General features: G+C 34.3%; 1 protein-coding gene across 3 annotated transcripts in view; it reads right to left on the bottom strand.

Moving 5' to 3' along the window:
- pde10a (phosphodiesterase 10A) overlaps nt 1-14,830 on the bottom strand; it is a 114,869-nt gene extending 100,039 nt beyond the window's left edge. For 2 of the 3 annotated variants that reach the window (XR_007828896.1, XM_051125223.1), the window contains exon 1: nt 13,717-14,830. Coding sequence is in view for 2 of the 3 variants with exons in the window: in XM_051125223.1 (XP_050981180.1) it covers nt 13,717-13,954 (238 nt within the window). In the remaining variant the exon portion in view is untranslated. The remainder of the gene's footprint in view (nt 1-13,716) is intronic. The other variant, XM_051125225.1, reaches the window with a different exon arrangement.
- Between the last annotated feature and the right edge of the window lie 1,391 nt (nt 14,831-16,221).

Genomic DNA, 16,221 nt, shown 5'->3' with positions numbered 1-16,221 from the left:
ACACACTCAGCAAAATATTATCTAATTATTGTTAGCAACAACATCTAAAAAATGTTGAGATATCATTTATTGCAAATTTCATACAAGCTAGTTTTTCATTCTTTACAGTTAATTCCAATGGTACCACACAAAGCATATGTTAGTTAGCTTGACAAAAGATTTTTACAGTGTATGCACAGCTAACATTTGTCATCACTGTCTCAAACTCTCCCACTCTCTGTTTTTGCTTTTAGTCTTTGGCCATTTTCTCACCATGCTTCTGTCTTTTTGTGTTTTTTTTTTCTTTTTTTTTCTTTTTTTTGTTTCCATGCTGTTGGAAAGCGCAAATCCTAAGTGATCTTGCTAACTTGGCCAAAGCCAATAAAATTTAAGAAAGGGCTTTATGGCACATTGGCTTCATTAGGCAAGTCGAGTCTGAGCATCAGAGACAAAGGACGGAGGAGGAGGGGGGGCGTTGCCTCTCCCATTTTAAAGAGCTTCTGTGCTTTTCCATACAGACTCCAGGAATATCGTATCAGTAGTCTGGAGAACAAAACGCAGAAGCTGTTTTCTTGGAATTCACCCCAGTAACGAGAATTTTGTCACCATTGAGTTCAGCCGGGACCTGAACCCACACATGATGGCTGAATGTCAGACGATTCTCATAATCAATCAGCCCCGAACACCTGACACCGTTTTCCCTAAACAGTCTCTTTCTACGTCACCGTGACACACTCTGAGGACAATATGGAGGACGACACACACATTTACACTCTCACATGTGACATCCATTGAGACCAGTGACCTGGAATTTCAGAGAGGCCGTTCTGAACCTGAATCATTGCCCTCATTAACTCCAAGAGCTGATTACAGTGATAAATATGACACACATCACCATCTCCTGGGCTCTCGTGAAGAGGAAAAAAACACAAATGATGAAGAAAAAAAACAAGCACCGAATTTGGGCACTATATATTCCACACTGTGGTCTGTTGACGTCAGTGAGGGACGACTAAAAGGGCTCACTGTGCTGTAACATCAAAGCTCACACAATTATGGCTCCACACATTCTCTTTCTTCACACTTCTTCCTAAGCGTGTGACATTAAACCAGACGCACATAACACACCCCTGTTCGCTGAAACACACGCATGAGGCGTCTTACATGTCTTCCTTTCAACCCTCTTTAGAATTCATTAATAGCACATACAATAGTTTTGGACCACACAACACAAAACCATACAATCAGATCATTTAATTTGTTGTTCTTTTTTGATAATTCTTTAATATAATGAATAAAAAAAAAAAAATCAACAACAACAACAACAACAAAAAAAACACAGCTACAGCTGGTGATATGAAAGCATTATATATAAAGAGCAGTCTAAATCTTTTAGTAATTCCTTCATGTAAAATGCTTTTATTTTGCATTTTTATTATGTAATTCATTTAATTACAAATTATGTTATCAGTATATACACCCCCACACAATAAACTTCTATTTATGCCTTTAATTATTTACTTAAAATACTCAATTACTTACTTTTTTTTTAATTCCCTACACACTAAACGTTGTTCTTGGGGCACACTCAATGAAATCATTCACTCACATACTGAATCTATATACTGAACTGCATGCACATAATCTACTTTGCACTCAGTTTGCAATTGTATAACAAACTTTTTCCAAAATATTAAACCCAGTTCTCTACATTAGACACATCATTCAAAACATTCAAAGCTCTTGTGTTTAATTTGGGAAACACTGCCTTTTAAATGCCATGCTTATTTACTGATTACCTACACCCAGTGATCATGTATGAAAACATTTATACATTTGAAGATTTGTTCATTTAGAAGGAAAAAAAACTTTTTTTTGTTTAGAGTAAAAACAAAAAAAGATAAAATGACCACTTTGCATTTCGTTTTATAGTGTAAATATATTTGATCACTCAGAAATCAAAATTGTTTTGAGAAACAAATACATTTTTCTCCTTTGCATTTGTTTTTGTAAATATATACTAATATATATTCACATAATATATAATATATACTGAATATGCATGTTAAGTAGTGCGAGTAAATAATCACGATTAATCACATCCAAAATAAAAGCTTTCTGTTTACATAATATTAGAGCTGTCAGTTTAACGCATTAACTTAATTATTTAGTTATAAAAAATAACGCAATTAAAATATTTCAACGCAGTTAACGCGCTGGCCCCGCCCCCTGTACTTTATCTTGATTGTTGACAAATATGATGCAGGGCAACAACTCCATAATTGCAGTTATGCCCTACAGTTCAAGATATTGGTGCAAAAAATGCTCCTGTATGTGATTTTGTCTCATATTTATATCATATGATAAGCAATATCGCACCAGCAGCAAGAGCAATAGGGAAGTGCGGGGCACAACCTAACACTTTTTGAATCTCAGTTTGTGTAAATCCACGTGGGGTGCAAAGTATAATTTTTCATCCACATTAATTTCACACCTGTCTAGTACAAATATGTAGCTTTGTTTCATAATTACAGTGTGTACGTTTTTTGTTATTTACCTCAAAAAAATGGAAGTGAAAAGTGACAACATGCCCTGTAGGTGGGCTACATTGTAACATGTGAGGGGCGCGTTGTAACGTGACCTTATGACAGTTTAAAATGACACAAGTGCTCAATTTTGCAGAGAACATATTGCCTTTAAAGCCATAGCAGAATTGTTGTGCGTCTACGAGCAACCCAGCAGTGTTTAGTTTCTGAATGAATCCGCATTGACCCATTCATAAAGAGAGCTGTTTACTTAATTCAGGGGAGGGGAACCTTAATCTTAGAGGGCCGGTGTCCCTGCAGAGTTTAGCTCCCACCCTGAAAAAAAAAATACCAACATATATCCTGAAGACCTTGATTAGCTTTTTCAGGTGTGTTTCATTAGGGTTGAAGCTAAACCCTGCACGGACACCGGCCCTCGAGGATCAACGGTCCCCACCCCTGACCTGGATGAATCAGCCATTTGAATGAATCATAAAGGCATTTATCGCCACCTGCTAGCAAATTTAGTTTTAGAGTATAATTTCATTATTATTATTTTTTTTTTTTTTAAATAACAAATAATAAGAAAAATTAAAACATTAAAAGAATAGTTCACTCAAAAAATGAAAATTCCGTTATCATTTACTTACCCTCATGTCGTTTGAAAACGTTCTTTTGTGAAACATAAAAGAATTTTGAAGACTGTTGGTAACAAAGCTGTTTTGCTTACCAATGACTTTCATTGTTTGAACAAAAAATACTTAGATGTTTCTCAAATTATCTTTTTTTGTGTTTCATAGTTCACATAAGGTTGTTGCAGCCTAAATGTTAATGTGTAATAAATTTTATGCTGAATGCTGAAGTACACACATCCTTCACTCAAGTAGAAGTACAGATAGTCATGTTTAAATATAATCTGGTAAAAGTACTTATGGGTACTAAGTAAAAAGTACCCATTAGTACAGCCTGTTTTAGTATCGCGCCATTAACTGGACCTCAAGTCATATTGACACATTAATACAAAATAATATACATTTAAAATGTTGATTGCTAAGAATGTATCAAGGTTAAACAACCACCATGTAGAACAGGGCAGGAAAATTAACCATGTTTTTGGTGGACTGATTACAATATGTTTTAATTCACAACCATAGTTTTACTATGGTTAGTGTAGCAAAACCATGGCTAATTTGTGGTTACCATGGTTTAACTATAGTAACCATGGTTTTTGGTTTTAATTTTCGTAAGGGTCACTCCCTCTAACGTATTATGAAACAATCTCTTAGAAAATTAGTTTGTTCCACCAAATGCAGATTAAAACTAAAGTAACGAGCCTGGTTTGAAAATGTAAAAAGTAGAAAGTACAGATATTTATGTAAAAATGTAAGGAGTAAAAGTAAAAAGTAGTCAGAAAAATTAATAGTGAAGTGAAGTACTGATACCAGAAAAATCTACTTAAGTACAGTAATGAAGTATTTGTACTTAGTTACTTCCCATCTCTGTTGATACTTTCTCATTTAATACAAAAATAGCTTTAAATAATCTTTTGTGGGTATTAATCGAAACATCATGTAATTACACTGACCAAAATTATAAACGCAACACTTTTGTTTTTGCCCCCATTTTTCATGAGCTGAACTCAAAGATCTAAGACTTTTTCTATGTACACAAAAGGCCTATTTCTCTCAAATATTGCTCACAAATCTGTCTAAATCTATGTTAGTGAGCACTTCTCCTTTGCCAAGATAATCCACCTCACAGGTGTGGCATATCAAGATGCTGATTAGACAGCATGACTATAGCACAGGTGTGCCTTAGGCTGGCCACAATAAAAGGCCACTCTAAAATGTGCAGTTTTATCACACAGCACAATGCAACAGATGTCGCAAGTTTTGAGGGAGTGTGTTTTCACTGTACAGGGCAGATGGCAGACAGCGTGTATGGCATCGTGTGGGTGAGCGGTTTGCTGATGTCAACGTTGTGGATCGAGTGGCCCATGGTGGCGGTGGGGTTATGGTATGGGCAGGCGTATGTTATGGACAACGAACACAGGTGCATTTTATTGATGCCATTTTGAATGCACAGAGATACCGTGACAAGATCCTGAGGCCCATTGTTGTGCCATTCATCCATGACCATCACCTCATGTTGCAGCATGATAATGCACGGCCCCATGTTGCGAGGATCTGTACACAATTCCTGGAAGCTGAAGACACCCCAGTTCTTGGCCAGCATACTCACCGGACATGTCACCCATTGAGCATGTTTGGGATGCTCTGGATCGGCGAATATGACAGCGTGTTCCAGTTCCTGCCAATATCCAGCAACTTTGCATGATAAGCCACACCTGTGAGGTGGATGGATTATTTTGGCAAAGGAGAAGTGCTCACTAACACAGATTTAGACAGATTTGTGAACAATATTTTAGAGAAATAGGCCTTTTGTGTACATAGAAAAAGTCTTAGATCTTTGAGTTCAGCTCATGAAAAATGGGGGCAAAAACAAAAGTGTTGTGTTTATAATTTTGGTCAGTGTAATTTTACATTTTTTTTTTTTTTTTTTACTGCTTACACACAAAATCAAACACCAGAACCACACACCAAATGTGGAAAACCATATGCTAATTCTCTGCATTTGACTCAGTTTTCAATTTCATAAAACTTTTTTTGCAAAATACAACAAACAATTCTCTATGTAACACACAAATATCTAACAGAAATTATCTTAATTTCCTTTTTCAAACACAACCAATCAAAATGCTACACTAATTTATTAGTGCCTCACACTAACACCTAACTTGTGCAAACACTAATTACTTAACACCAACCAGTCATGGCTTTAGAATAGGCCTTGGAATATGCTTTGAAATAATCACCTTTTTCAAAATTATGTTTGGTTTCCGTCCAACTACACATGGTTGATATACACTACCAGTCAAAAGTTTTGAACAGTAGGATATTTTTTTTTTTTTTTTTTTTTTTGTAATTCTCTTCTGCTCACCAAGCCTGCATTTATGTGATCCAAAATACACCAAAAGCAGTAATATTGTAAAATATTTTTACTATTTAAAATAACTGCTTTATAGTTGAATATATTTTAAAAGTAATATATTGTAATATATACAAAAAGCTAAATTTACAGCATCATTACTCCAGTCTTCAGTGTCACATGATGCTTCAGAAATCATTATAATATGCTGTTCAAGAAACATTTATTATTATTATAAATATTTAAAACAGTTGAGTACTTTTTTCAGGATTATTTGATGAATCAAAAGATATAAAGTTCAGCATTGGTCTGAAAAAAAAAAGCTTTTGTAACATTATACACTATACCATTCAATAGCTTGGAGTCAGTATTTTTATTTTTATTTTCTGGGGAAAGAAATTATAGAAATTAATAACTTTATTTAAAGACGCTTTAAACTGATCAAAAGTAAGGATAAAGACATTTACAACGTTACAAAAGATTTCTATGTCAGATAAATGCTGTTCATCTGAACTTTCTATTCATCAAAGAAACCTGAAAAAAATTCTACTGAGCTGTTTTCAACATACTACTACTACTAATACTACTACTAATAATAACAATAATAAATGTTTTTTGAGCAGCAAATCAAAATATCTGAATGATTTGTGACCGGAGTAATGATGCTAAAAATTCAGCTTTGAAATCACAGGAATAAATTACATTTTAAAATATATTCAAATATAAAACAATTATTTTAAATAGTAAAAATAATAATTAAAAAAAAAAAAAATTCTGTATTTACTCTACTTTGGATCAAATAAATGCAGATTTGGTGAGCAGAAGAGAATTCTTTAAAAAACAATATCTTACTGTTCAAAAACTTTTGACTGGGAGTGTATTTCTTTTCTTTCATATTGTGTAATACTTTATTCACAACCACAAATGCTTACAGTAAAAAAAAAAAAAAAATCTTGGTTTCAATCTTGCTTTCTTGTTTACTGTACATTTTTCAACATCTCTCTGCCAATTACTTTCAGTCTTGTACAGAAATGTACAAAGGAGCTCATGAAAGAAGATGTTTAGGTTTTGAATAACTGTGTTTATATGATATATCCAAAAAAATAATATTAAGGCAAAGGTGTTAGCAACGTAAGACAAATGTTTGCTTTTGAGATGTGTTTGTGATATTTTGAATGCAGTGCTTCATTTTGCAAGATATGTAAGGCATTTTGCATTTTGTGTGTGCAATTCTTGGATTTGTGTGTAAAGTTTTGAAAAATAGAGGCAAAGTTTTGAAAATGTGTGTAAGCAGTTGAAAAAAAAACTGTAATTGACTGACAGCCCTAAATAATATAGTGTGTGTACTGTGTATATTTATTATGTATATATAAATACACACACATGCGTGGATATATGTAAGAAAAATATGTTATGTTTATATATTCAATATATTTATATATAATATTAATTATATCAGTAAAAATATATACATGTAAATACATGTGAATATTTTCAAAATATATATATTTTGTGTGTGTGTATTTATATGTACATATATTAGCTAAGCAAACACGTTTATTTTAGATGCAATTAATTGCGATTAATCGTTGCACAACACTAATGTCAACTCACCTTTATACAATTGATTTCAAAGCAACTGTAACAAATTATAGCACAAGCTCTAACAAGCCAATAGTGTTATTATACATCATTGAATCAGTGTTGATTCATTTCAATTTGGTAATTGTAAAGTTCATCAGTTATGCATACACACTGTATATACAGTGTATTTTTGCACATACATATCCGTGTGAGTGCTATGACAACCTGCAGTGCACTCCACTGAACTCACTGAACAAGCAAAATACACAAGCTAGCAGTGTTTTAAAGTAGTCGTATCTGTAATTTTAAGTATTTGTAAATGTACAATAATATTTAAATTATCATAAACTTTTAATGTAAGCCTTATTCTTATAAAGTTTGCTTCTTCTTTTAATGAGTGAGAAACAGTTCTCTTCAGTGATCAAGTTGAAACATTTTGTTCATTTACTTAAAGTTGTACTAAACTTGGAACATTGTTTTAATTTGAAATTACTGAAATCAGCTTGGTATGTTAGTTTACACCTGTTACACTAAAATGCGAAAGTATGGGGTCAGTAAAAACACAGAAAAAAAAAGTATAAGTATAAACAGTATATTGTAAAAACATTTTTAAAAACAGTTCCTGTGATGCAAAGCTGAATTTTCAGCATGATTACTCCAGTCTTCAGTATCATATGATCCTCTAGAAATCAAATATGCAAATATTCTAATTCTAATATCATTCTAATCCTTCTAAGATTTCAATTGCTATCATGTTAACAATATGAAATGTTACGAAATGTGAAAACTGCTGTTTATGTTAAAACATTTTTCAGGATTGCATGATTAATTGAAAATTTAAAAGAACAGCATTTATCTGAAATGCATTTTTCTTTGTGATAAAGTCTTTACAGCTACGTTTAATCAATTTATACAGAATTTCTGTGAAATGAAAGTATTAATGTGCCAATACTGATTATACTGTTGATTCTTATTTCAGTGTATTGTGTGGTACAAGTATGTCCACGTGTGTTTCATGTGCTCAGAGATTTCATTACATAATATGAGGCTTCAAATGATAAATACTAGCATAGTATTAGCTCTTTTCTCTTAATCATTTTATCAACTTTTTTCTCAAACAAACAAACAAACAAACAAACAAAAAACAGTTACGCTCTCCCTACAAATTTTCAAGAGGAAGAGTTTGAGGCTGTCAGTACTCAGCACTGTACGTCCTGCACAAAAGCATCCGTTTCAACCCCCACCTACGTCTGCAGCACTGCTTTACACACGAGTGAAGTCATACTGCCTGTCGAGGGCCTTTCTGTCTGCTACAGAATATTCTGTGTATGCATAAGGGCTCTGAACAGAGACGTCGTACGGCCTCCTGTATCTTTCTAAAGCTGGCTCACAAACCCCTGGAAAGTACATGCCATTCTTGTGGAAGGCTGCCGTGTTCTCTGCTTAACACAAACTTGGGTTGCAGGACGATCTCAGAATAATGCATTTATTCTGCAGTAGTGAATGGTCTTTGTCTAATTTGAATTCCTCATGAAATTACACCAGCATAATAATTGCAATGAAAATACACACAGATAATGACTGTGCTGTTAATGCCATTAGGTGTTTCCTCAAATGTGGGCACTTTTATGTTCCATGGGATCATCTTGGAAACTTTTCACTATGCCTTCAGCATTTATTTTTGAAACTTTTAAAATGTTCTTTTTATACAGAGATTTTATTATTTTACCACAGACCCAGACATTAAATCTTTAAATATGAAGATCTATCATTAAAAAAAAAGAAAAGAAAAGAAAAGGAAAAGAAAGAAATTACATTGTCAAAGCTATGATATCTAAGCACAATATGAAATCTTCTAGGACATTATAGGATTTCAATGTTTAGTGGGTACAAATGATTTACTCCAACTTTTAAGGCAAGACAGGTTCTTTCTTTCTTTTTTTAATGCATTGGTAAAGTCTGAGATTTTGGGCTCGTTGCTTTTCAATATATACATTGTTTCAAATTAGCAGATAGAAAACATCCAAATACAAAAATTGTATTCCTAAAACATGTGTGACATATGCTGATTTAAGTAGTTATAAAAATACAGACATATTCCCTATCTAAAAACCTTTGACTGTAATATGTCAACAAAATGAAAGGAGTTTTTTTTTCCCCTCCAAATATATGCAAATTAGTGCACATTTAATGAGATAATTCCTCACTTGTGTATTTAAACAACATTTCAGAAAACTGCTGGGGAAGTATGGTGATATCCCATGAACACATTGTGTTTGTACTATATGGTTTACTCTTGAATTTCAATACTGTGCATTAGTGCTAACTAATTTCAAAATGATTAATTTTTCAAATGTAGAGTATAAAATACGTAGATTCACTAATTAATAGTAAAACACAAATCATCATTTAGATTACTCTCCAAACATGTGTTGGATTTGAAAGATAAGAGACTTGTTTTTAAAGCAGTTAAAATAAATTGAAAATCTAAAATACAAGGTGCAAAAAGCTTTAAATGATCAATCTAATTACAGTACAACTGTATAGGCCTGTAAGTAAAAAATGGGTTTCTCCACCTACAGGATGGAAATTGGTATCAGAGGGCAAAAGATTATATTCTTCATTAAGAATATGTGATGAGTCAGATATTATTTTTAGGCTTTCCTTTGTGCAGCCCATATATTGTCATACATTGTTATAACATGTACATATTACTAAGATATCAATATTACTCATTTTTAAAATAGAAAATAATGGAAGAAATTTATATTAACATAAGGAAAGACTGTTTAGACCAATGTTTCCTAACCTTGTTTGGTTGTTTGTACCACTACAAACCCATCAGTAAAGCTCAAATACTCTTGACACCAAATGTGGCCAAATATGTAGCATTTAACTGATATTATATATCATTTAGTATTATTAATATTATTTATTTTACTAATCAACTAAATTTAGTAATATTTTCCTCTTCCTTTAATCAGACACCTAAGCTTGACTTTCTGTTTGACAGTTCTGTGAGCAAATGTATCTGCCATTGTATTGCTGTAAAGAAAACAAAAGTTTAAGAGATTATGCAAGACTCATTATTTTAATTTCTTTTTAAAAAGATACTAACATAACAAAATATAATTATTTTCAAGTGTCCCTGTAACATATACCTAGTTCACCAGGATCACTGATTTAGAATGTCTAGTTATAATAGAAAATATTAAAAGAGAAAATTTAAATTCAAATAGAAATATTACAACTAGTAGTAAATATTTTTGGTAACTAAATGTATTTGATCAAAACTAAGTGTTCACCATACCCCACCACTCTTTTCAATGTATGCATTCTATTTCAAAATGGCAAACATACAGGAAACAGTTTAATTGAAACTGTAACAAATATAGAAATATATGAAAAACATGTTTCCAAATCAAATAATAAAGCAGAAACATAAAGCATGGGGGTTGGATAAAAATGACTGGTAAAACTGTGAGTACTACAGCTCACTTTATGTAACAGCCATCATTGTCTCTACACACACACATACCACATTTCTATATCTATTTCTAATATTTTCAGGCCTGTATAATGACATATTAATTCTAGTATGATTTTATTTTTTTTTTTCATTCATAATGTGTAGCCTATATAACAGATCATCCTATAACATGGAAATGTTTTTACATTTACTATTCTCTCTCTCTCTCTCTCTCTCTCTCTCTCTTTCATTGTTTGTTTTATAATAGTTACATTATTTTATTTAATATTTTATCTCCTAATAAAAATCTAGTCTTCTATAGTCAATTTGTGCGTGATAAGTGTGGTGATGTCTGGAAGGCATCGCAGCTACAGAGCCTAACTGAGATGAGACGCACACTTTTAATGCCATCTAGTGGTTATAATTTTCTACGCCTTTTTTCTTTGTAACACTGTATTAGATGTATTGCTTCTATTAATAATAATAATAATAATTAAAAATAAAACATTTATTCATAAAACATTATTGCCTTATGCTATAAATGACTAATTTCTCATTTAACTAGCCTACTTTTCATTCTTTTCCATATCCCCGGTTTAATGCACCACTGTAAGTGTCTGACAGAGAGAGATAACATTTGTTTAATGATGATTTTATGCACTGAAGAATCAACAAATACTTAACTCACAATTTTAAACAATACATTAAAATTAAAATCATTTCAAAATAAATTTCATATATAAAGAAAAAAAATCTGTTTATCTGTTCAAACACCCCCAGTGGTACCTTCAAAGAAATGCAATTTTTTATGTTGTGAAAACTGTAAAAATTGTACTAATGTGGTTTTATATGTTTTTATGACTCTTGAAAGGGCAGCGTAAGCATATACCCATATTCTGATCTACTTTTTTACAGTGTCAACAATTTGTCTTTTTTTTTCAGACTAATATGTTCACAAGGCCAATTATCTAGTCAATATTTGGCTATTTTGACGTCATCTCCACTGGGCACATTAAAGGTGGCCATGTTCTCAAATCTACCGACAGCTTTTGTATGATTATATTTACATATATCAGCATTATATCAGCCACCCTGCCCAGTGTTATTGGCCATGTAAAAACACACCCAGTTCAACACTTTGAAACTATACATCACACTTAAATGTAAATTTTTCATTTTTTTCAGATAATATATCGAGGACAAACCAGGAATTACTTAGATTTTTATGTATTTGCAAGTGGTGTTTTTATTTTCACAATCATGCTGAAACACATACATGCCCGTCAAAGTCTGGGACAATAACGATTTTTGAATGAATTTTCTTAATGCTCAACAAGACTGCTTTTAATTGATCACTGCATTAATCTGATCAAAATGGGGATTGTTTCTTATTTTTATATAGTTAAAAATGTAATTTATTCCTGTGAAGGCAAATCTGAATTACCCTTATAAATAAGTATATATGGTTTTTTAAACTTTTTAGGCATGTGAAGTTATGTAGTCTTTGTTAATTGTTTGTTTGTGAGTTCATGATGGACATGGAGCACTGTGTACAAGCCTGCACAGTTACGCAGATGCCACGCTCCACAGGCTAAAGGAAGTGCCCGCTTCCCCGTTCCTGCTAGCCAAGGGAAACTCGCGTTCTGGCTCACACTCACAGAATGCGGCCAACAAACCTGCTGCTGGGTCACACAATGTGTGTAAACAACATGACAGTGCTCTCCCAGTCACCCAGAGAGAGGCCTGACCTTCACATGGATTTGACATAGCAACACACAGTCATGCTAGCAGCAAAGCTGAGCTTGTGTGTTTGTTTATTTGATGTAGGATTAACATCAAAGATGCTTATGGTGAATTTGGTGAGATGCATGCAGCAAACAACATGAATTGGGATAGTAAATTTCCATGTAAATACCTTCTGAGAGGCTTACATTCTTAAAAGGCTCATATCAGCACATGTTGTGCAGTGACGCATGGACTGCTATGCTAATATGATGCATTATAAATGCAATTTGTTGTGATGCCATGATACTATGAAAGAATCCAGTGTTTATAATTTATTCTAGCAATGCTCGATATTTCGAACGCTTGAATTCATGCTGTAGGAGCCAAAGGAGGCTCCTATGTCCAAGTCCTTCTCTTTCTCATGCCATGTGGGCTTAAAATACAGTGGTTTACTCAAAAGTGTTAGTATTCTGACAGAATAATGTAGCTGAATAAAACAATTCAGCACATAATCCAAAGAGACTTAAAATGTATCTGAAAAAAACTATCCACATTTTTGCCGATTTTTTTTTTCCCAAATTGTCTATATTAATTACCAGTAGATTTACTGTACTTACAATGTATTTTTGCTGTTACTATATTGGACAACTATATGAGAAACATGTTTTTTAAAAGTCAAAGGGTTTGTGTGATTGGAAATATGAGATGTGTGATTTTGCATGCAGCAAGGAGCAGGCTTTCGGAAGTATTTTCTCTCACTCCTTCATCACTCTGAGTGGGTTTCTCTCAATAGTGAGTAAACGGAAAATATGGAGTGGAGCTTGAACTGAGTGATCACAGAACACTATGCCACTCCACTCCTGTATGCTGCTCCAATCCAGCTTTCAGTCAGTGAACTGCTTGATGACACACAAAGATGCTGATCATCACAATCGTGCCGGTATTCAGTACAACAACCCTCTTGCCAAAAATGTGAATAGAAGCTGTAAAATACAGTTTTCAAAAAACCATCATACAATGCTTGGCTTGTAACATTATTATTAAAAAGTCCTGTCAACCAGAGTTACCAGTGATTTACCTTTATCTATCTATCTCTCTATCTGTCTATCTATCTATCTATCTATCTATCTATCTATCTTCTTTCAATCCATTTGTTTGTTAAGTTAAAAGTGTCCTTATTATACAAAAGGGGGGAGGTATTGTATCAATCATTTCTGCCTATTGGATTCAGAGGAACATATTCAGAGAATCTGAAGGAAAATAAGTGGTTAATTTTTAAATACTATAATGTTTTGGCATGTACATTCTTGGGGTCTCTTAGACCCCAATCATGACACTAAGTCAGTCTCAACAATGGCTTTGAAACACTGCGTAAGCTCCATGTTAATGTATGTAAATGACCCCACCATGAGAAGCCAGTCTAAGGATGGAGGAATTAGCTCATACCTTGTTGAAGGGAATCCTCGGTGCCCGCAAGCTCCCCACCGCCACCACCACCACCGTCGTCTGGAGTTTTGCGTTTCTTCGACATTGGCGGTCTAATATGACGCGTTCTCTGCTGTCTGTTTGTTCTTGGCTCAAAACGGATATAGGAATAAGGACGATAAACACTCACTTGTCTGGACAAGCACATAAAATTGGCAGGATGTTGACAGTTGAAACCTTCACAAAGCACGATCCCCATTCATTCAGGCATCCACAGTTTCCAGTTCTCTCCACTACGAGACAAACGCAACGGGAGCAAAAGTTGGCATGGTGCGCGAGTGATGATGTGTGTGAATTTAAAAAAAAAAAAAAGAAAGGAAGAAAGAAAGAAAAGAAAATGAAAACCCTGAAATGTGTTAAGCTTCAGGCTTCAAGCATAAAAACACGCACGGATTTTTCTCTGACAAATGAGAGATGTTGCTACAAAAGTGATTTGCGCATCACGTGTGCCCGGGATTATACTGAAGCAGAAAAATGCGCATCCACGACAGTTTGCAACTCAAATCGCGCTCGTCTCTTCGCAGAAGCACGAACACCCAGGGTGTTGTTGACCATGTTTTTGTGATACACACCAGTACAAACATTTTAAGATATGTTAGAGATCTCAGTAACCACTGTGTCCAGCTGCCAGTCAGTCGAGATCGCCTTACAGCCGGTGAACTTCTTGTGAAGGAGCTGCAAAGAGTCACCGTTTAAAAAGTCACCGTTGTCTGCCACTCAGGTCAACGCAAAAGAAGTGTTATCTAGGGAGACTTCTGCTTTTTTTGTCTTGGTCCAGTATATAGCGCTGATGGAGTATCAACTCGTCAAATACTGGACGGACAGAACAAAACACTGTACCTTTGCTCTTACACAGAGATCTTCTGTCCAGCGATGCATTAGCAGTGTTCGCCTTATGTTGAGCACGCTCTTCTCAAAACTTCTTAGTCCGGTTGCTAGGAAACCACGGAGTGACCAAACGTTCGTGATTTTAGCGCTCTCTTGGTTTTAAGTGACTTAAACTTTGCGCAGAGGTAGTTTTCGTAGTTTTTCGAGCGTAAACGTTCTGTGTGTTTTGGTGGCACGAGTTTAAGACAGTTCTGTATAAATAAAGCCTCCATCATCAGCTGCATCATCAGGACTCCAGCTTTTCCATTCAAGAGACAGATGACGTCAGTAGCCTCCTCCGCAAATGGCGCCAAGGCTACAGCTTAGATTGACTCAAATGATGAACTCGTGAATTTTACGCAAGCGACATTCACTTTAACATTCGAAATGACTCTGTGTGCTGGCTCTAAAAGCCAGAATTTGGTAGAAAGCAGCCCAAGAAAAGTAAAGCAGAGAAAGTTACAACCAGTTAATTACTTTGTTTGCAATACTTACACTGGAGCTAATTTAAACATGTTTTAACTCTCGTGTACAGTAAATAGTTGCATTGAAACGACTTATCAGTTTTTAGGTAACAGTTCACAGTCGTCTTCTTTCCCTGACATATGATTTGCATGGCCAGTATCATTGCACACCACCGCTCCAGCTTGCATGTTTTACTTGCTTGATCTGGCAACACTGGTCTCAGGATTTTAGTGACGTAAAATGACAGCTGTCACTTGTCCGCTGAGTTGTTGCCAAGTCAAAAATTGTCTTAAATTGTCTTAAACATGTTTTCAATATTGCACTCTTCACCATAACAATTTAGACAAGTTCACAAGTTCAGTCAGTGTGAACACCTGTTGAGGCGCTATGCAGCATGTTTATAATAAAGTTGTTTTTCAAAATAATTCATATACGAAACGGCACGTTTTATTAGGTGTGACTAATGGTATGCGACTGTTGGGCAAATAACTTCTGATCTTTAGCAAAAATCTAGCAGTTTAGTCAAATAGGCTACACACGTTCTTTAATTAAAAACAAAAAAACAAAAACAAAACAAAAACAAACAAACAAACCAAAACCAATAAAAGGCACTGCTGTGTAGTGTAACGTTGGTTCGTTCGTAATCCTGGACATAATACAGATTCGTAAATCTAAATTTTGTATTTAACAGGTTGCATTGTCATTTGCTGTGAGAGGACTATCGTAGATCACTCGAGCACTGCGAGTGACGTTCGCCTTCAGTGTTTTCTGTGGGCAAACAGGCTGCAAGCGCTCCCCCCATTCACTGCAGCTCTATTGACGTCAGAGCTGCTTGCGTCAATGCTCTCTTTGACAGAAAGAGTTTTTTCCCTTGGATCCTAATAGGATTATTATAGAAAAATGCCCACAGGCCTTTTCAATGCTAGTAAAAACGCATTTTCAGCCTCGCGTTTGATGCATTATATTAAAATGTGAAATATAACTAGCCTATAATTAATAGTCTATATGGAATATTCTCTCCAGACCCACGTGTAAATAAGAAATCTACTATTCACAATATATAGAATCAAAACTAAGGCAAATAAAAAAGCCTTATGAGTATGAATGTCTTATGTGTTTTCTAGGGGGTCAGCA

Source organism: Labeo rohita, chromosome 13, assembly GCF_022985175.1.
Source record: "Labeo rohita strain BAU-BD-2019 chromosome 13, IGBB_LRoh.1.0, whole genome shotgun sequence".
Lineage (NCBI taxonomy): Eukaryota > Metazoa > Chordata > Actinopteri > Cypriniformes > Cyprinidae > Labeo > Labeo rohita.
This window is presented reverse-complemented; position numbering and strand designations above follow the sequence as displayed.